The 20,528-nt window shown below is 51.9% G+C and overlaps 10 protein-coding genes across 10 annotated transcripts; 8 read left to right on the forward strand and 2 right to left on the reverse strand.

Annotated features, from left to right (window-relative positions):
- Nucleotides 1–136: 136 nt before the first annotated feature.
- Nucleotides 137–1,795, forward strand: Tb09.160.4860 (hypothetical protein, conserved; the record flags this gene model as incomplete). Its single annotated transcript, XM_821936.1, has 1 exon — nucleotides 137–1,795. One exon carries the CDS (start codon nucleotides 137–139, stop codon nucleotides 1,793–1,795), a length of 1,659 nt encoding a protein of 552 aa, XP_827029.1.
- A 348-nt stretch (nucleotides 1,796–2,143) lies between these two features.
- Tb09.160.4870 (hypothetical protein, conserved) lies at nucleotides 2,144–9,796 on the forward strand (the record flags this gene model as incomplete). The annotated part of the gene is made up of 1 exon (XM_821937.1): nucleotides 2,144–9,796. One exon carries the CDS (start codon nucleotides 2,144–2,146, stop codon nucleotides 9,794–9,796), a length of 7,653 nt encoding a protein of 2,550 aa, XP_827030.1.
- A 100-nt stretch (nucleotides 9,797–9,896) lies between these two features.
- On the forward strand, nucleotides 9,897–10,274 carry Tb09.160.4880 (hypothetical protein, unlikely; the record flags this gene model as incomplete). Its single annotated transcript, XM_821938.1, has 1 exon — nucleotides 9,897–10,274. One exon carries the CDS (start codon nucleotides 9,897–9,899, stop codon nucleotides 10,272–10,274), a length of 378 nt encoding a protein of 125 aa, XP_827031.1.
- Nucleotides 10,275–10,695: 421 nt separating this feature from the next.
- Tb09.160.4890 (hypothetical protein, unlikely) lies at nucleotides 10,696–11,214 on the forward strand (the record flags this gene model as incomplete). The annotated part of the gene is made up of 1 exon (XM_821939.1): nucleotides 10,696–11,214. One exon carries the CDS (start codon nucleotides 10,696–10,698, stop codon nucleotides 11,212–11,214), a length of 519 nt encoding a protein of 172 aa, XP_827032.1.
- A 659-nt stretch (nucleotides 11,215–11,873) lies between these two features.
- On the forward strand, nucleotides 11,874–12,209 carry Tb09.160.4900 (hypothetical protein, unlikely; the record flags this gene model as incomplete). The annotated part of the gene is made up of 1 exon (XM_821940.1): nucleotides 11,874–12,209. One exon carries the CDS (start codon nucleotides 11,874–11,876, stop codon nucleotides 12,207–12,209), a length of 336 nt encoding a protein of 111 aa, XP_827033.1.
- A 575-nt stretch (nucleotides 12,210–12,784) lies between these two features.
- Tb09.160.4910 (flavoprotein monooxygenase, putative) lies at nucleotides 12,785–14,572 on the forward strand (the record flags this gene model as incomplete). Its single annotated transcript, XM_821941.1, has 1 exon — nucleotides 12,785–14,572. The coding sequence occupies one exon, from the start codon at nucleotides 12,785–12,787 to the stop codon at nucleotides 14,570–14,572; it is 1,788 nt and encodes a 595-aa protein (XP_827034.1).
- A 236-nt stretch (nucleotides 14,573–14,808) lies between these two features.
- Nucleotides 14,809–15,825, forward strand: Tb09.160.4920 (hypothetical protein, conserved; the record flags this gene model as incomplete). Its single annotated transcript, XM_821942.1, has 1 exon — nucleotides 14,809–15,825. One exon carries the CDS (start codon nucleotides 14,809–14,811, stop codon nucleotides 15,823–15,825), a length of 1,017 nt encoding a protein of 338 aa, XP_827035.1.
- Nucleotides 15,826–16,756: 931 nt separating this feature from the next.
- Tb09.160.4930 (hypothetical protein, conserved) lies at nucleotides 16,757–17,758 on the forward strand (the record flags this gene model as incomplete). The annotated part of the gene is made up of 1 exon (XM_821943.1): nucleotides 16,757–17,758. One exon carries the CDS (start codon nucleotides 16,757–16,759, stop codon nucleotides 17,756–17,758), a length of 1,002 nt encoding a protein of 333 aa, XP_827036.1.
- Nucleotides 17,759–18,987: 1,229 nt separating this feature from the next.
- On the reverse strand, nucleotides 18,988–19,254 carry Tb09.v1.0250 (hypothetical protein, unlikely; the record flags this gene model as incomplete). The annotated part of the gene is made up of 1 exon (XM_821944.1): nucleotides 18,988–19,254. One exon carries the CDS (start codon nucleotides 19,252–19,254, stop codon nucleotides 18,988–18,990), a length of 267 nt encoding a protein of 88 aa, XP_827037.1.
- A 34-nt stretch (nucleotides 19,255–19,288) lies between these two features.
- Nucleotides 19,289–19,762, reverse strand: Tb09.160.4940 (hypothetical protein, unlikely; the record flags this gene model as incomplete). Its single annotated transcript, XM_821945.1, has 1 exon — nucleotides 19,289–19,762. One exon carries the CDS (start codon nucleotides 19,760–19,762, stop codon nucleotides 19,289–19,291), a length of 474 nt encoding a protein of 157 aa, XP_827038.1.
- Nucleotides 19,763–20,528: the final 766 nt, after the last annotated feature.

Genomic DNA, 20,528 nt, shown 5'->3' on the forward strand with positions numbered 1-20,528 from the left:
GTACGGAAACGCAAAGCATTTGATTTACCAAAAGAGAAGGGGGCGAAAAAAAAAATAGTTAAAGGTTGTGGTTGTTTGCACGTGGTGTGCACTGCGGCACTGAGCCATCGTGAGTCTTTTACCTTTTTTTTTCTACATGGCAGTTGATCGTATCGGAAACGAGGAGGGCACTACTAAACGGAAAGGGCATGGGTTGCTGTGCCTTCCTGCTGGTGTGATTAAGGAAGTGCTTTCCTTCCTCCCAGCGACGATAACAGTGCGGGTTATGACCTTTGTTGCGCCTCGGTTTGCATACATTACAAGGAGTGATATACATTGGATGAGCGTGTGGAACGCATACATAAATGAGTGCACTAGTCGATACTCGCAGAGTGGCCCATTATCTCATCGAAAGGACCGTTTAGAAATGTTGTGCGCGAGCGGGAAAAGTTATAGCGGGCCGATAATACTTCTCGCGTCGGTGCCGAAGCGGGCGCTACCGAACACGCGTGTCACTAGCAGAGGAAGTGGAAAAATAGCACTAGTGGAATGGCGAGACGACCCCAACAGTGAGAAAGAAGGGGGAAAGTGCGACTGCGTGGTGCACCTTATCTTACCAATCAGGTCACTGCCATCACTGTCTGGTAGTCCGGTCATCGCATCTACTGAGCGCATGGCTGCCCTCCGAATTTCAAGGGTGGAGGATCGCGAAGGGAATGAGGTCGACCATCCTAACGACGGCGAGCACAATAGTTTAGGTGTTGGTGTATGCAATACGATGCTGTTACGTAAGGCACTGTGTTTCCTCCACGGTAACAACAGTAACATGCTATTTATTAGGCCAATGATCGACGGGCTGCATGCTGTACGACTTCTCTTTTTCTCTTCCAAACAATCTAGCCTCGACCGGCGCGAGGGCACAGCTGAGGAACAGGAAGCGACAATTGTTGAGTTCATCAACGCTGTTGCATACGCATTGGAGTGCTGCACTTCTCGAAAAGCGTTAGCGCCGGCGGGGACAGCTCGCTTGGCGACGCTGTATTTGGAGACGGGTTCGGAATCTGTCTTCACGATCGGAAATGACGCTGCAACCGTTGCTGAAAATGCGATCGCCGTAGAAGCTGCCGAAACGGCATCTGGCGGCAGCAACGATGGTATATTTTTCTCTCTATTTGACTCACAACCTTCGGAAAAACCGGAAGCCGGTGCGAACGGGCTACGGTACAGCAGTGTGAGCACCCAAGTGTATCTTTTCCTTCTTCAGCACGTCAGCTTCTCGGACGTGCACGTGCATGTCTTGGAGAACGAGCGAAAGTGTGCAGTGTGTAGCAGGGTACTGAGTCCAACAGGACGTGCGGTAGAGTTCCGCTTTTTCTATTCATTGTTTCTTGGTGGCTATCCTCGTTTCTTCGCTAAGATGGTTTTTGCTGAGGCCGATCTCCCACGCACGCGGATCCAACAGGTCTTCGAGCGTAACTGTAGTCGATATGTGCCAACTTCAGCGACTGATTATTCGTCTAACGAAGAGGATGAAAATGAGGAAGAAACGTTACCAATGCTGTGTAATTCGTTCTGTGGGGGATACGGGCGGGTGGAAGTGGACATAAAACCAACCATATCACGAGATGGTTTTGAACGGCTGCGTGAGGCGCTTGGCTTATCCGCTGCAGTTCTTCCCATGCCAATGCTTTGGAATGTTGTGATGTTGGCAACCGGTGTGGGTGGTGTGGTACTGCGTGAGCAGCAGTCGTGTTTCGCATCCTACTACAGGACGTCATTCGCCGCCGCCTTTGAGCAGGAGTTTGAGTCCAGTTGAGTTTACGAGTGAGTGAAGGTAAAAAAAATTGCGGATGGGTGTGGGTGTGGGTGTTTATTGTACGTTAAGCGTTAGTGCAGAGCATATTGCTTGTGTCGCGCCGCTGGTACCCAGTGTCCACGGGAAAAGGAGACGCCACGACCAACTGTACGCATAGACACATCTGGAACTACTGCGTTTGCATTTGTAAATAGGTGAGATGTCGAATATATGTGTATCTTCTTTTCTGTTGCACATCTTGGCTTGGTACGGCTGTGAGTAAGTGGGGAACTACGACCCACAAACACTGCACAAGGGGAGAATACTTAGTCAAGCGCATATAGTGTCTTCTCTATTTTTGATGTAGGCATGAAGAGGTGCCGCGCTTACTTTGTCGGGGAGGTTGCGCTCACCGGGGTCGGTGCTTTTCAGGGACGGTGGTGCCAGCCGGCATGCAAGTCGCAGTTGCAAAGCACGCAGAAACAAGGACGACCCGATGGCCTTACGGTGTCGTTGATGCGCTTATCGGCGTCACAGCGGCGCACGGCCTCCGTAGCATATGCCCACGGAAATGAAGAGCGACAACTGCTCCCAACGAGTTACAAGAATGTTGCAGCACCGCGCCTCCTGCACGTACTCTTGCTGAAGTGCCGGCAGAAGACCGCCAAGCCGTCCATTTTGGATGTTGAAGCTGTACCGGAAGTCTCCATGCTAGCAGGTGCGCAGCGAGACGCGGACGAGTCCGGTGGAAAATGGCATGCGGCTTTCCGGTTGTTCAGTGAAGCGATACAGCGCCGCGGAGTGCTACCCAACATTGCTCACATTAATGTGCTGCTTGGAATTACTGTACGTGAGCGCCGTTGGCCGCAAAAGGCGGAAGTGGAAAAATTTGTCGAACGGTTCCTTGAAGCCGCGGAGTGCATGGGTGACGAAAGGAAAGAGTATCTGGCGGAGCAGTTGCAAACGGGTGCTAAAGGCAATGAATGCACTGTGGATGATGTATCCATCCAGCAACTGATTACGGCTATGCGACCGACAGCAGAGACGTACGAATGGCTCATGGAGGCCGCCGTAAGACAGCGAGACTGGGAAGCGGCACTCACATACTTCGGCGACGCACGTGCTGCGTGCCTACCAATTAGTGACCTCTCACTTCGTTTGTCCCTTCGCGCCTATCGAATTGCTGGCGTGCACTCAATCTTCAAGACGACCAAAAGAGATCGGCGCGCAGTGCAAATGATGTCACTCCGCACGGATCAAAGAGGGCCTGCACTCCGATCCTCGGCGGCGCCGGCGTCACTGCGCGGTGTGGCTAACGCAGTGCGAGTGGAATCGGAGGATGTGCGGTATGTGTGGCAAGCTGCCCTCTCACTGTTTGAGTCCTACAAGCATCGTGTGCATGAGGGACAGACGATAGGGCTCTTTATGACGATGATGACGGAGGCCGGGCAGTACCAACAGGTTATTCGTACGCACTCTGAATGTCATCGTACCCTTATTGTCGATGAAGATGTACTCCTTACTGTGAGCAGGGCAGCACGAGAACTTGGTGACTGGGTTTTGAGCCTGCGTTTGCTCGAGGAAAGCAGTGCAAAAGCTTCAGGGCTGCCGCAATCGATACTGGAAAACACCGTGCATACCTTGCGACGGACCGGACACTACAGGGAGATACTGCTACTTCATGCGCAGCTTCCGCCCATATTCTGGTCTGCTGGGGCCTATGTAGTTCTCGCTCAAGCCGCGGTAGTGCAACGGGAGCTGCCCTTGCTCCTATCGCTTCTTACGGACGAAGAAGACAGATATGAAGACGCACAAATGCCACACGATGTGGATACTGCAGCTCATACATCGTTACAACGAAATCTTTCTTTCAACGTTACAACCGCTGCGTCGATGTGTACAGGAAGGCAAAAGCAAACACCGCTGGAAATGTTTGACGTGGCCCTACGGGCCATTCAGGTTGAGCTCATTCATCGTCGGTGCAAACGTGCTGGCGATTCTAGTACCAGTACAGGTAGCGGAAGCATTGGCACGGGCAGCGGCAACTGCCAAGCAGGGTCGGTGACGCCACGATACGATTCCGTGGCAAGTCTCGCCTCGCTCTCTGTTGCTATCTACGAAAAGTTCCTGCATGTGTCAACACGTCAACTGAAGAAGTGGGAGCGCGACAATTGGCCCTCCGGCTCCACATTGACTATCTATGCGCCACTTTTAAAGCTTCTTGCTGTACCGCTCTGTGAAAATCATACCGTTGTTTCCACTAACAAGAACGTGCGCGGCTCCCCCTGCGCCCCTTGGGAAGTGGCCCTCGCGCATGTGGCATTGATCAGGAGGCCTGACGCTCCGCTAATATGCCTTGCCGCCCACCTACTGCAGCGGTATCAGCAATGGGAGGCAGCCTTCAAGTTGCTGTCCCACGTGGAGCACAACGACGAGTTGGCTCAGTCTGCCGCTTTTAAATTACGTTGTGCTCTGCAACTGGGGCCGTCTCGGGCGTCGGCATCAGTGGAGCCATCAAGTTATCGTTGCACGATCATTTCCGCCACCTCCGTCCGTTATGCCGTGTTAAGCGCCGCCGCCCACCGACCAGCTGCGGCGCTCCATCTCGTACAGTATGCACTGGCACACAGCTGGATCGACAGTGGTATGGCGTTGCAGCTGCTGCAGCACATACAACGCAATATGAAAGAACCGGTGCAGCGCCGCACTGGCGGCAGACAAGCGACAGCGTCGAATTCCCACATTGGCATGATCGGCGGTGAAACCGATAGCTACACTCTATCATGTGATGCTATCGTTTTTTTCAAAGAATTTGTTTCTCTTTGGAGCCAGCAGAGTTGTGTGGTGGCCCCACTTGCACCTCTCTTCAATGAGATATTAATATTCCTGCAGCGTGGACCTCATACGGACCCATCAATATCGTCGTTCACTGCTTTATGTGGTTCAATAGCAAACGTCCTCCGTCGACTCTCCACCGAATGGAAAGTGGAGCAACACGCTGATGTGGAGCTGGCGCTGGTTGCAGCGGTCCACGCAACTGTGCACCACGTGGGGGCTTCTACGTTGAGCCGACGAGCTCTCTGGTCGGAGTGTCTGTGTCTCGTTCAGCTCTTCCACAGTCCACTCATTCGTCGAACCTATACCGTAGGAGTACTGGAGGTAAATGAGGCAACATTTCGTGTGCTCCGTACGTTTATATCAAATTGTAATCGGTCTGAGGAGGCGTTTGTGGAGGGTATCGCGTTTCAGTGGTTGCTGCCAGGGAAAGTACTGGAACTTCCTCAACTGGAAGAAATTTTTAGGGCACCAGGTGGCCTCACAAGCGCTGCAAATGCTTCGGTGTGGTGGTCGTTGGGGTTGTTGCTGTATTCACTCGTATGGGCAAGTCGGCTCCGCTCGAAAGAACTCGTGCGGCACTTTGTTGGAGTGCTGCTACCGCTGCTTCAGCGGCTTTTGCAGAATGAAGGGAATTGTACTATCATAAGTACTAGTGTTTCCCCAAGCGAAATTAGGTCAGATGGGCTGGCGGCTGCCGTTGTTGCTGTGCAGTGCCTGACAAGCGGCGCACACGAAGAGGTGCTACATGACTGGCCCCACGTATATGAGCTGCTTTCAACGCTTCTCCAAGTGCCTGAACTGACTGCAACGGAGAAGGGAGAAGGGAATGATGTAAGTACCTTAGCAGATGTGTTGGGCGCAGTTCTCGACAAGTTGCGTCGCTCATTTCATTTCCTGATAAGGGGTGTTTCACTCAATAAAGGTTACCGCACACACTGTCCGAAAGGTCCTACCACGCCGGCTAGTGACCGTGTAAAGGAACATGGAACCGCGGAAGGAAATAGTTCCGGGGAAGTGGTAGAAAGGAGTGCGTTTGTTTTTCTGGACATCTGTGAGGAGTTAACAAAGCGCCTCTCAGTTGGAACTAATGGCGAACGGCTTGTGCGAAACGGAATCACATCCTGCTTGGATAAAGTGATGAACTGTATTTGGGATGTCGGCTATGCTTTATTTGTGTGGCGCACACTTTTCAGTGGGTATCCAAATCAAGTAAACGCCAAGGTGCTGCAGCAGTTGCAAAGTCGGTACCACAGGGCCTTGTACATGCAAATGTTGCACCTTCCTGTACAGCATACAACTCCGTCCATACTGGAACGCTGGTTGGTTGTGATGAGTGGCTGTGGCCGAAATGGTGGAACGACAAGGACACATGAAGAGTCGCACGAAAATAGGTTGTGTGCTGCAATAATAAATGACATTACAACCCTGGACGCATGGGCAAGTTGCCGTTCGTTGCCACACGAACCGGGTGCGCATGGACGCGAGTCTCGGGGAAGGGAACCATTGCTAATTGTTCCGATGGTTCTGAGAGTAATAAATTCAATTACGCAAGCTGCGATGAAGCGGTTCTCACAGTGCAAGTTGTCCCACACGAAAACGTGCTCCAAATCATGGAGTGGTCTTCTGCAACTCGGTGGTGGCCGAGACGTGCATTCTCTTTTTGAAGATCACCTTCTGGTTACCACCATACAGCAACTACAAACCTTGCAGGAGGCGGGGTCTGCATTGGTATATATGATGCTCTGTGAAGGGAATACAGAAGTGTTGCAAATGGCGCCACAGATTATGTCGTGGTACTTTTGCCCCCGAAACGTTATGCATGCAGTTGTGCACAGCATGCATTCCGCTTCCCCAGATGTGCTGAAGCCTCTGTGGAAACCAGAGGTTCTCGTGGCTGCTTTTGAAGCACTGGGTGTGCAGAGTCGAATGCATGCAGCGGAGGGAATCTCTCCACCACGACTTTGCGTGGGGAGTCAGGCATCCCTCCTTTTGTCCTTGTTAACAAGTTCGTCAGTTGTCCGTGCAGTGGCGCGCATGGATGAAGAGGTCATAATCGCAGCCTTATTGTCACTTGAGGCTGCGGATCTTGAGCGTAGCGATAATGCGCAGCAGACTGCACACCAGCTGCTAGTTGCATTTCCAAAGATACTGGAGAGGCAACTGGTACCAATGCTGCTGAGGGGTCATCTTGGGGAGACACAACTGCACGCACTCGATGTCATCGTGGAACGCACGGCGTCGGAGGTACGTAAGGGATCCGGCACTTGCAGTCCAGCACTCACTCGGGGTGCAGCCATGTGGATGCTGCTGCGCAGACCTAGCGAAAACCGTGGGGCACGAGCCGACGGATATGACGGTTTGGTGGAGTCCATAACTATGGAGGAAAGAATATTTTGCAATATAATGATTTTTTGTGGATCACAGTTTGAGGTTAACAGCTGTCGAGCGGGTGCTGTGCAGACGCAGCAGCGAAAACGAAAGCAACCGGCACCAAGAGAAATGCGTGCTCGTAATCAGTTTATCCCTTACGCACTTGAGTGGGAGCAAGCGCTCAAGTTACTCACTGATGCCAACAAGGTTGAGCTATCAGATGTTGTGGACGTAAATGGCGCCTTCCTTGACGTCATAGAAATGTATGGTGCCTGCGTACCGATGGCATGGAAAGTGGGTTTCGCGAAAGAGCTACTGTCACACGAAGCCGGTTGTGACGATCGTCACAAAGGCGAAGTCTTACCTAAAGTCCTTGTCCGCGACGTGGCAAGGGAACTCTTACATTGTCGGTCGTTTGCACCGGGTCAACCCGTTGATGACAGGGAGCTGTATCGAGTTGGTTTGAAGATATGGTCCTCTCTTTCGACGCGGAGAGGGGCTCTTGTACAATCTCCACCAAGTGGTGTATGGAACTTAGTTTGGAGGATTCTGAACGAGATGTTGAGAAACCGTTCGCCTGTGCATGGAAGACCTGCCGGACTTGCTGAGGTGAGTGTGCTCCCGTTCAGTCTTTGCGTGGTCGAGCGTGCGGTTACGCACATATTGCGCTGCGGTGTCCGCTGGTCATTATTGCCGGGAGAGAGGGAAGACATACCGACGGTGGCTGCCTCGCTATTGCTAATGCTGGAGCTGATAATCCCATGTCGATCCCTCCGTTTGGCGCTATTTGAGTCGGACAACATCACCCATGAAGAGGGCTCTGATGCCCCCGGTTGTGTCGCTGCCATCACTTGTGAGGAAAATTCTACAGGGGAACATGCAGTGTGGTCCACCCTTCTCAGTTTTGAAGTGCTACTGTTAACGTTACCTGGGCTCTTAGATGGCAGCAGCGGAGCTGTCCCGAGCTGCGCCGCCGCCAAGGGCCAAAATGCTCTCGATGTCGTAACAACTCTGCCCAGGATGTTGCTCTACTTCGCGTGCCGCCATGTTTCGCACTTAACATCCCTCGGAGAGGATTCTGCTCGGGACCGGAGTGGTGCCGCGCAGGAGGAACTTGGCCGTTTGATAGAGCTCTGTGGCTGGCACATCGCTTCTTTTTCCAGTGCTTTGCTAACTGACAGCATTAAAGGGGAGGCCCCATCCACGGGGAAGCGCTTGGTCCTTGAAACCGCCGTCAAGAACTTCGTTCGCGCGGCGCTACTTATGGGTACATGGCGGGACATCTATTGGTTAGCATTCCGCATACTTGCCTGCGTGAAAACACTATTTGCGCACGGAGGGCGAGCATCAAAGCATCCTCAAATGTGGGGCTGGGTTGTTGGGCTGCTGCCGGCGATGGTCGTTGCCTCTGCGCGAACGAGCAGCAGCATTCAAGTCCAGGTTTCCACTCTCATAAAGGAAGTCCCATTGGACCTTTTACGTTTGGTTCCCTACGGCGAGGTCCCTACGGTAAATGGGTTGGATAATGAAGAGGAGGTACGAATACGACAGGGTGTTCTTTCTGTCCTCCTTAGGCAGGTGGAACAAAGCATTTGGTTGAAAACGGAGGAAGTGCTGCGGGAGCGCGGACGGTCCCTCGCCTTCGCGGACCGCCTCTCAGCCGTCAAACCATTGGTTCAACTGGGTATGCATCTCGAGGTGTGGAAGGGCAATGGCGCACGAGCCAGTAGCTTCCTGGAGACGTTGCTGTTTTTCCTTTCGGAACGCCAATTTAAACTTTTGTGCGAAGCGTCGCGTGTGGAGAACAGAAGCAAAGCCTTGTCGGTGAGGGCGGTTTCTCCGTCTGAGCGGTTGCCGCAGAAACCAGAGATGACGTGGGAGGAAGCCCTCACACTCTTACTTCGGTCAAACAGAGCAGAATTCTGCAGTTTCTTGCAGAAATCTTCATCTAGCAGTAAATCCACAACACCGAAGCTTCACGACGCGCTGTCTATTTTCAAATCTTCTCATATTTCGTGCTGCACACCATGGTGGGCGGCCATCACATTGTTTTGCAGGTCCGATGGACCACCCCATGTGATTCATGTGTTTCCTGCATTTTTTTCTGAACGAGTGATCGAGCGGTGTCCGTCTTGGAAGACGGCACTACGAGCACTGCAGCATTCGTCATCAACAGTACCACACACCACGCGAGTGCAACAATACCTTGTGTACTTGATACTGCGACGATTGCGCACAGATCCCACATGGGCGATAGAGGAAAGTTACACATCCGCTCCAACTAAACTATTGGGTGAGCACCTCTCCTGGCAAACCGCCTGCTGGTGCTACGATCAACTGGCACGGAAGGGTAAAGGAGCTCCGCCAATACAACAGCGGACGATGACTGAGTTGCTTCGCCACTGCGTGCTAAACCCAGAAGCGACACTGTCCATGTACGAGGTGTACTGGGCCCAAGGGTACAATCGAGCAGAAGGTGTGAATTCTTTCCTCTCGCTTCTGCGAGCAGGACGCCGCGGCAACAGCGAAAAGTTGGTGCTACGCGCAATGCGAGACTACATCAAACAGTGTGACGAGTGGAACGGCGCACAGTGCAACACACAGCGTCGCAAAATAAAGAGCCCTCCATTTACTGCCGAGGGAAACGCAACGCTGTGCCGTGCCTTCCTTAGTGTATGCTCTGGTGGAATTGTTTCACAGCAAGCCAGGACAGAGGTGGCGGCAGCATTGAAACAGCGAGGATGTATTGGCGAAGTGGAGGAGCTTCTCATCGTGTCCGGGTGCAGTGAAGGCGCGCGTCCGAGGGACACGTAAGGAGGGAAGTCAGCCTTTCCCCCTTCAGTGGGCGATTTGTTCATTACTCGAATGGCATGAAGGTGTTGTCGCTCAAGGAAGGTGTGGGGAAGCAGGCATTATGCCCCACTCCTTGCATGTGCCCTATTTTTTTTTGTGTGTGTGTTTACACTCTCTTGATACCCATTATGTTTTATCCTCTGTTGTTTCGTCATTGTGTCGAAACCTTGCCGCTTCATCACATTCGTCTCTTGTACCCAAATATCCGATTTCCCCTTTTCTTTGCACCCCTTTCGCCCGTAGTTTATCGGTGTTCACTTTCTGCCGTGTCGTCAATTCTCTACTTCTCATCATCGGTCCCTTTACGCGGCCGGAGTTTGTTTGCATGGCAGACAGTTCCGACACCCGATTGTCACTAGCGAGGACTACGGAGTACCTCATTTTTAGCCACCAAAGAAAATCTTGCGGAAAACAGTCGCAGGGTTCCGTCTTTCCCTAGTAGAATCTTAGGAACACCGGAGGTCATCCACCATCATAACTAGTGCCATCGCCGACAACGCACTGAAAGAAAAATGAAAGAAGTGCGCATTAACGGTAAGTGGTTACATGGTGGAAGGTCCCTCCTCGTCGATATAAACTCATAAATACACCCCTTTTCCCGTTTACGCCTCAGCGATCGAGCACATAAGCCTGTGTTTCCTGCTGTTTGCGCGAAGAACATATGTGATAGTGCTGTTATGTTTTGCTAGTCCCTCTCCTTCCTTCAACACTCAAAAAAGAAAAAAAAAACTTCACCGATGTGGCATACGTAACGGTAGGGGGTGACCAATCCTGTTGGTTTTGCAGGCCGTGTGAGTCATATCACTATGCACTGTCGAGAAGCATGTGCACGACAAGTTGGGGCATTGCATCCATGAAGTATGCATCACCCTCAACTTGCTGCAACTGGAAGGGAAAATCATGGTGTCCCCGTTTTTCCGTCGTCTCACATGCTTACATCCCTTCAGCAGGAACTCAAGGAGGGGAAAACGGCAATCAGCCACTGGAAGCGTGTACGTCAGGGGCCCCTGTTTCTTCCGGGTACCACATCTGTACGTGTTGTGCCACTAATTAAGCGTCACTTAGCAATGAGGGGGAGGGGAAAGCCATCATCTGTAGTTGTTCCTTTTGGTTTCTGGTTTTATTGCTGGGGGAGGGAATATAAGGCAATGGGTAAGAAGCTATGTGCGTTCACCTTGTTTTTTTTCTTGGGTGTGTGTGGGGGAGGGAGGGAGTTTATCGCCGCACCGTGGGCGACGCACAGGATAGGTGAGGGAGCACACGCTTTTCCTACTGAATCGCATGTATTGTATTGGCTGCATGGTATACAAGAACGCATTAAGGGATTCTCGCAACTCGTTGTGACGAAGGTAAGAAATACCGTAAGGATTGTTTCCTAATGCTTTGATAGCTGGGTCAGCGGGGTCCTCTGGCTTAGCTTCAGCTAAGGGTTGTTTGTTGTTTACTGCTTGGTGGAATTGGGAGTGCCCCGCGCTCGGAATTGTGCCCAGAGTGGGATGAGCGTGCGCGAAGCAGAAATGGGGTTTGTGATTTAATCTCAGCTGATTATAATGTGCTGAACCATCCGACGAGTTGGGTGGGAAGGTGAGTAGAAGCACATTCCCGTCTGAATGATTCTTACCGTGTTGGGGGTTTTGTGTGGCTTAAATTGCTGCTTGAGAGGTGGCAAGAAAAGAACTCTCTGACAGGTGCCACCCTCATCTCACACTTCTTCCGTATGGGGAAGGAAGTGGGTTGGAGGTGTATGCCTTTCAATCGCACCACAGGTGGGAAATTTGTAATCCGAGACGGGTTCCTTCCCCCATGTCGCTGAGGTGACACATGACGTGGTGTAGACATAGACACTTCTCTGAGTGTTCCCCCTCCCCCTTGGAACTAAAAGATGGAGATGGGAGGGTTAGGTCGACGTAAGCATCCAGTGATCAAACACCCGCCATTCGTGGTCTTAAGCGCTTTCCAGAGCGGCCCAAACTGGTGGGAAGTAAAAAGTTTCGTGAAATGCGCAGTTGCGACTAATCAACACATTGAATGAGGGGGAATGGTGGGCGCACTGGTTTGCATGCCTTCACCCCGTTGTGTGTGTGGGTTTGTGGGTTACAGTTGCCGTTGGGTGTTTTTCCTGACTGCGGGGGGTAACCGTATGTGTCTGGAGTTTGAAACTGACTCGTTCCGTGGCGATTATCACTGCCCTGCATTCCGTGGATCATCCGATTCGACGGTGCCAAAAAATCCAATGCGGTGGGGTTTGTTGCGCTGCGAACGATGTCGAACGGGGGAAGATGGAGCGCGGGGAAGGCTAGAAGGCCAGCAATTGGTTTTCCCTACTATGATGCGAGCGGTCGCTATTAGTTCCTATTTTTCGCCATGGTGGTAGCGTGGCCTGCTGTGATGAAGTGTGAATGCGGCGGTATGCTGGGTTAGGGGGAGAGTTACTGCCTGAAACAGGTCCTTGTCCGATAGTGGTTACGGCAGTCGCATGGGGATCGACTGTACAGTAGCCGGATCAGTGACGGAATTTCAACTGCAATGTGAAATCTCCAATTAATCTTAATTCGGTTTAAAGCCCCCATTTTCCACCGCCTATGTCGTTGGAAGGATTCTTCTAACACTGGACAGGGCCGATAGCTGGGTTTGGCCATGTTGCCTGTAGAAATCAGTAGGAAGTTTTCCTTAAGAATGATGGGCGCTCACCGTTACAACTTTCTGGCACCGTATCATTTCACTCTACCGCACAGTATGCAGATAAAATTCGTGTTGTAGTGTCTCGAAAGACACTCTTTGTTTGCGCCGAGCACTCCCCACATCCGGGAACGCGATTTTACTTTTTCATCTTCGCTTGTCTTTTGTTGTCTTCTTATAAAATGAACTCTTGAACGCTGTGGGTGCAGCATGTTTGTCCGTACCGCCGTTCACGACGAGCATTAGCCTAATTACAGTTACCCCTATCCCATGTGGCGGCGCTCTCGGTTTCTCCGTGGTTCTACAAACCGTTACACCGATGGGTCGGGGCGGCGTCTCGACTCGTCCAACATTCCCAGTGATTTGGACCTACAACCGATAAGCAACCGCGCGTATCCCGTACGAGGGGAACACTGGCAGCCCGTGTTGGTAGGAGAGCCGTCTCCCCACAAGGGGAACGTCATTGTGTCCGGTGCTGGTACCGTTGGCATGGCAACTGCGGCTATTTTCGCACTGCGTGGATGGCACGCTACAGTTGTGGAACGGCAACCTTCCGTCTTACGGATGCAAAGTGCTACAAGCGAGGGGGGTGAGATCCTTTCATCATACTATGGCAGCCTATCGGCTGGGCTGCAGCACGCACTCATTACACGACGTGCAGCCGATGCGCTGCAGGCTGCCGGATTACGGGTTAGCGCCTTCAGACACTGTGGTGTGCCTGTTACGGGCGTGCTAGATCACCCTGGGGCATACAACAGCTGGTTCACCAGGGGCCTTGTTGAGCATCACCCGTTCGCGGTTAAGATGCTTTCTGTAAACTTACTAGCGCTACGGCAGGTACTGGAGAAGCACTTGCACAACCTTCCTACTGGAAATTGCCGTGTGTTTCACCAACACGTGGTGGAGGCGGTGAACCCACTGAAACAGCAGCTTGTTGTGAAACCTATAAGTGATAGCAACAAGCCCCTAGAGGGAGCGCGGAGCGCGGTCCACAACGGAGACGACAACCCTTTTAGCAGTAATGAAGTCGATAAGCATGGCATGCAACAAGGCACCCACATGGAAACCAGTCTTACACTTCATCGTGTAAAGTGGGAGAAGAAATATGCAAACGATGCTGTGGATTACGATCTACTTGTGTGTGCTGAGGGTGTCAATTCCCGTCTGCGAGATCTTGTTGACGTGGAGGGGTTCGCAGCCGACGTGGACTTCGGCGTACGATGGTTGGTTCTCAGAAGCAGGCACCTGAGTTCTGAGCATATTCACCGTTGGTTACACCGGCGGAAAGGCCCAGCACCGCTGCACGAAGTTTGCTCGCCCCATCAAGTACCTCTTGCCATAGCTTTCCCACGGATTCCACAGAACAAAGAGGCACCACCGACTGCCCGTGCTGGTGATTCAGAAGCTGATGTTGAGGCAACAAAAAGTTTTGCGCTCATGTTGTACGCCCCCATGGATGACCTGCAGCGGCTTTCGGACCATGAGGCTCTACGAACGTTCTGCCCTGATATTGTGCAGGCAGACGGGTCTTGTAACGCTACTTCTTATGCCAAGAACGTGGTGCCATTTCCCACCATACATTGTGAAAACTTGTATAATGCTGTTGGGCTCCCCTCCGCAGTGGTGGTCGGGGACGCAGCACATACATGCAACCCGTTCTGGCTTCAGGGTCTCGCAATGGGCCTCGAGGACGGTGTAAATTTGCTTAACCAAGTGGACGCCTATTCCAAACACTTTTACGATGCCATCAAGCAGTACAGCCAAGAGCGCGGTTGCAGCGGCGATGCTCTACGGTTGATTACAGACCGTTGCTTGTACTACGAACGCACAAAGCATATCAATCCGTTGGTGCGTTTCCAGGACAGCTACAGGCGCGCCATGAATATAATACTTCCAAAAATAATGAATGAGTATTACACCGGCGCCTCTGTCAATCAACTTTACTCCAAGAGCCTGGAATCAATGCTAAACGGCAGGGGCTATGCTTCGTACGAGTTTGCTGAGAAGCAACAATCCAAACACAGCGCGTTCCATCACATTGGCAGGGTATATACGTAGGTTCAATAGGCAAACACGCAAGTGCACCCGCAGCAATCGATAAAAGAGTTTTCGGTTCCCCACCGAAACAGCGGTGTTTTGCACCGTGGTTTCAGAGGCAAAGAATATTTGTGATCTCGCAACCGATTCTCCCTTTTTTTATTAATTCCGTTAGTCCCTACGCGTGCATTCATTCAGACCTAAAGGCACAAGTCTACAACAGTCGGCAAAAAGGAAGAATCGGCGACGGCAGCATTATGCTGGCTGATGGATTTCGCTTCGCGTTTTCCGGTGACGTGGAGGAATCAATTCAGACCACGTCGGCAACACACACCCTTCCTTCTCAAGGGGTGTCAAAATCCGAGAAACGGATACCTCTGTTAGAGGCGCCAGTGCACAACCTTACCCGACGGTTGCTCGACGAGTGGTGTGAACCCTGCCGTCAGGACGCGCAGGAGCTGGTGGAGTTGCACTGCAGTGAGTCAACCACTGCCCCACAACTTACACACCAGCGCCCACCACGTGCAACGGAGTTGACGTCATTCGACGGGAAAGAACATCGGGATATCATCCCCGGCAAATACTACGGAGGGCTGAAAATTTGGTCCTGTGCACCCTATCTTGTGGAGTATATGTTCAACAACAGAAGCACATTCAAAGATTTCCTTCTTGGTGCCGCAGAACCGCTGGATTCCGAACGTGTGCCGAACGCTGGCGGCGGCTGTCGCCATACAATAGTTGTAGAGCTTGGTTGTGGTCAAGGTCTGCCGGGCATCGCAGCCCTTTTACTTGGTGCACACCACGTGATTTTTCAGGATTACAATGAGGAGGTGCTGCAGCTCTGCGTGAAGCCTAATGTGGGAATGAATTTGCTGCGCCATATCGACACAGCAGGCGTATGTCGCGCTTGCGAATCTTGCTCTCCTGTCGTCCAGTTGGTGGCAGGTGACTGGGACGATATGTGTTGGCGGGACCATACTACCGGTGAAGGCGTGGTTGTTACCGACGATCGCCGGATACTTGTCCTTGGAAGTGATGTGACCTTTGATGAGGAGGCGTGCTACAAACTCGCGCGGCTTCTGCGACGCATGTTGTCCACATCGGGTGGGGCTGCGTACATTGCGAGCAAACAGTATTACTTCGGAACTAACGGCGGCGTTGTCGAATTCAAGCGGTGTTGCGCCGAGGTTGAGCTGCAAGTGTTGGAAGTGGACTCAGCGGGAACAGGAGGGGGATTGCAGCGTGTCATTTTACGAGTCGAATGCAAAAGGTAAGCCAGAAAGAAGCGGCAATGGAGGAATAAGAGAATCTGGCACTGCACGCCTCAAGAGACTTAATAAATCTCTGCGCCAGCGGAAAACCTCGTGTAAAGCTTCGTTCCAGTTGAAAGTGGTTGTGTATACGCGTTAAGGGACAACTACTCGTCCTTTATGGCACGAGCCACTGGACGAGGAGTGATGGAGTTGTGTGGCCGTTTCGGCTTGTGGGAAAGGGGTGGTGAGCCGCGGCCATACCGAACGCCAGCAACCTTACATGGAGGAAAGGATTAGCCGTCGTACGGATAAAGTACGAAAAAGCAAAAGAACCCTCGGATACCGTGCATGGCGAAACGGAGCTGTAGAAAGTTTGTTCCGACCATCGGCACTTTTTCCTGTTTCCTAGCCAAAACCTTACACACCTTTGTGGTAATGTCACGAATGTGTCGTGACAGTATCTTTCACCTTTGCGTTACCTTTTACCATCACATCCTGAAATCGGCAAGATCAATCCCATCCTTTTAAGGGTTGTATTCATCGTCCTTCGGCAGAGCGTTCTCTACGGGTGTCCAGAAGGCCTCGAGTGCCTTAGACAAAGGGCTTGACCTGTCATTTTTTGCCGCCGGTTAAGCACGGACGACGTATAAAAAAAGTGGGTGCAATACAAATTCACATCTATAATGTGGGGTACACACTTCACGAAGGCGGCGCATCACCGGTGCCTGCTAAACGCTCCGATTGGAAGGTAAATTTCATGTTCCCACCCCGGTGGGTTTCGGCACACCCCCTGCGCATGCAAGTGTCTGATTGCTCTTGGGCACCATGTTCTTCCAGATTAATTGCCCACTTCCTACCGTTTCTTGTCCCACTACATCTAGATACGCATCCTCTCACCTAGTTGGAGTTTTCTCAGGTTTAAAGCGTTGTGTTGTTATCGCGCCGCATCGCTATGGATGATGAGACATTCGCGTGTATCGTCCCTCCAGCAGCCACAATTCAGCAGTGCTTTGATCGTCTCCTAAACGAGGCGCCACCCTCGTTAGATGACGGCGAGGGAACGGAAGGGAAAACGTGGAGCATGCTGATTGACCGTAGGGAGTTTGTAGAGGATACGCTTCAGTCCTTCGAGGTCCTGGAAGCACGGCGGAAGGAAACCATGAGAAACGCAAGTGGCCAAGCATACGCAGCTCCTAGCTGTGGCGTAGTGCCCACCGTCGTAGAGCCGTCAGGAAAAGGCCTCCCGTACGCAGTGTCTTCGTTTTTCGGCGAGGGCAAGTGGGAGCACGTGTGGAGTCAGTTTGAGCGTGACGTAGCGCGAGAGACGCTGATCGTCAACGGTGTAGTGTGCAGAGATGCTGAGGCTGCCTTTGAGAAAATTTCAGATCTCATGAACGATGCATATGACGAACTGCTAGCACAGAACTCAAATGAAGAGACGAATAGTCCCGCCAGGGTGCCGGGATGGAAAGGACGCGGGATTCTGCGGACCGCAAGGAGTTTTGTGGAGTTAGTGAAGGAAACAGTGAAGAAGCCTGCCAAGGAGCGAAGGGTAAAAGAATCCGTTCGGCTGGCTGTTTTGGGAGCTCAGCAGACTATCTTGGCACTACCACTGGAACTCCTGACCGCACATTTTTCCAAATCTGAAGAGGACGTGGGAAAGGATGATGATTATGTTCCGCAAATGGTGCACATAGGGGAAATGTCATACGACCCGAGGGATGAAGGCGTAAAGAGGTACAGTGAAAATAGTCCAGGGAGAATGTTCGTGCAAGTAGAACGTCGCAGCCAGGGAAGTAGGTTACCCTTCGTGCGCGTTGACAAACAACTTCGTGTTTTCACGACTGACGAAGCGATGGTGCGGCGAGAAAAATTGTATTTACGCATAATTGTTGAAATTAACCTTCTTTCAGATGATCAAGTGGAGCTAAGCTGGGAGTGGGGTCGCCCGTAAAGGTAACCATGTTTCTCATACTTTTACTGTTGGTGCTGTTACTTCCATTTCGTCTCGTCGTTGATTCACGGTCGTGCCCTCGTTGCACCCATTAAAAGGTGTAGCCGTGGTTCGGGGCTGCGCTTTTTGGTCCCATGACACCACACGCAAGTCGCAGCGGACTCAGGAGATAGAAATGGAGAGGGGTTGCTTTTCGGTCCCGTTTGTGTATCATCCCAATCAACGTCGTGCAATGCTCGCGGAGCATTTTTTTAGTGAGCGCGCTTTGTATGACTATTACCAATAACGTGGAGTTTCCACGCATACATCAAATGATTGTCAATGAAAGAAGTGAGGACGACCGTATGGTCCTTAACAAACCCATGGAACCGTTGCAAATTTTCATCTCTAATATCTCATCCCTCTCTTCCTTCATTTTCTACTTTCTCATTTATCCCTCGATGTTTTTTTGAATATGTGAGACCGGCGCAGATTTCAAAGCCCTCCGCTTGGATCTGCCAAGCCGCGAGTTAGGTCTGTTCTCCACATCTGAAAAGAACCGTCTCTTCCTCCCCATTTATAAGTGGCAAAAGAGTTGAAACTTATTGCAGAGCATCGTAAAGGTCACACGGAAAGAGCACGAAATGCATTCGACAGGGCAGCAGAGCAGCTGAATTGCCTAAATCAACCTTCAAAGCGTTGTGCAGGCCCCCTGTGGTGCGTGCGGGAGTGTTGTGGTTATCCACTCTGATTCGACACTTGCATGTCGGTTAACTCCCACTTTTTGCACAACATTCCTTTCATCCGAAGGTAGTTGAGAGCATTCTTCTTTTTTTTTTCCTGTCCGCGTTAGGAAAGGGCTGAAGACTTTTATATATCGAATACTCGGACTGCTCTAAGAAGCACGGTCCCTCAAAGTTTTATTGGTTCTGTAATCGTACAATTTTATCTTACACTTTACCGTTTCGGAAAGGTGAAAGAATCAAAGAGATAATGTTAGGGAACCTTATTGAAGGAACCATGAACATCCTGACTTACAGCTCCGATTGCTTTTCCCTCTGGCACAGAACAGAACCCACTCATATATTTAAGAGTTCTACGCGCAAAGTTTGCTTAGTAGAGCCGATGTGCCTCACATCCCCGTACTAAATAATGAAGGTCGCTCGACCAACTTCAGTTACTTAATATGCCCTTGTATCACGATGCCTTTGCGGAGGTAGTACCCCTACATCCCTGCCATATGCCTATGACTAGGGCATCAGTCCGCCTGTAGCCCTCAGTTGGCGTTGGGAAGCGGCCAGGCACGTGAAGCATGTGCTGGTTCCATTTCCGCGGCCCCTGTTGCAGCACATGCGGGAGGCCGGTGGTGTGAAGTCGTTAAAAGCAGCACAACAAAGCACTGTTCCATCCGCCAAAAGTAAACCCACCGATGGCTTCTTTAAAAGGGATGCTTTCGTTGTTTTTTTTTTCTTTGGAGGTTGCTGCCGAACTGTTTTATTGATCGCGGTTGAGGTCATACAGTCCCGGCGTACAATGCTCACCATGTGATTGTCAGTTTGTGAGGGGCCGCGCGCCTGCGGACAAAGCGTGGGTGGCGAACCGCCATGAGGCAAGGACCTTTGAACCCCGATAGAAGTGAAGGGGGACAGTCGGTGATGGACGTTTCACCGAAGCCCAACCGGCCCCGTTGGTGGACCTCCGTGAGGCGAAGAGCCCAAAACTGGGGAGTCGGAGTCGGACTGCGACGCCCCCGGGCCCGACGCGCCACCAGGAGCCTCCCGCGCTGTGGATGTGGTGCAGCAGCTTTTGCCCTTTGGAGAGGTTGAGGGGGGTGTCCGAGGCACCGCTTGGTGTTACTGACGGTGTCATCCTCTTGAACTCTCGTGAGAGGAAGTGACGGTTGGCTGTGCGGTAAATTCCTTTTAATATTTCAAATGCGCAAAGGGAAAACGCCCCCTCCGGGTGCCGAGTTTGCCTCCAAGCACTGCGGACAAACCGTTTTTTGGGGGGGAAAGCCGGTGCCATTCGGATTGCAGTTATCCGTCATGAAGGGACGAGGTGTATTTCACTCGAAAGAGCTAAGCGCATCCGATCCCTTCGGATTCAGACTGAAGTGTTCGATTCGGCGCTGTTGCTACACCCTGCTTACACCCAATGTCGCCAACGCGCCTCCGCAACCCTGCGGGGTTGTTCAAATGAACATGTACGGTTGACCCCTGGCCCTTTGGCAAGCGCTGATTGGACCGAAGGTGATGCAAGGGGGAAAGATAACCTAAACGGGGGCAAATCATTCGCGACACGGTTAGCCAGAAAGCTCGGTATAAATATATTACCTCGGCGATTGACCGGCGAGCGGTCAGCCCACACACACCCAACTGACGTTAGTTGGAGCCCCAACGGAAAGCGAAACTGCTTCGTTGGCCTCGGTGTGTTGGGAGGCGCGGTCCGTGACATTGTCGAGGTTTTATTCACATTGCGGTACCCTCTTGCTGATATGGAAACTCCCAGTTAGAACCGCTGGTCGCCAAGGTTTGTGTGTGCCCTCTGCTGATTATGACGAGTTTACATGGCAAATGTTGCTCCTCATCTTGAAAGCGCGAACATCCGATGCGCTTTCGGGTCCTAACAGCGCCTCATGGTGGTTCCTGCATCTGCCAGCGCGGATGCTAGGTTATGCAACCCCACAGTCTCCCACGAAGCGACGGTTCAGGCGCGCCCGGCGTCCTTACGAGTGGCTTCGCAGCTCCGTCTGGCCTCTGAGTGCTCGTGCCCTTAATATTTGAAACAAGCA

This window comes from Trypanosoma brucei, chromosome 9 (assembly GCF_000002445.2).
Source record: "Trypanosoma brucei brucei TREU927 chromosome 9, whole genome shotgun sequence".
NCBI lineage: Eukaryota > Euglenozoa > Kinetoplastea > Trypanosomatida > Trypanosomatidae > Trypanosoma > Trypanosoma brucei.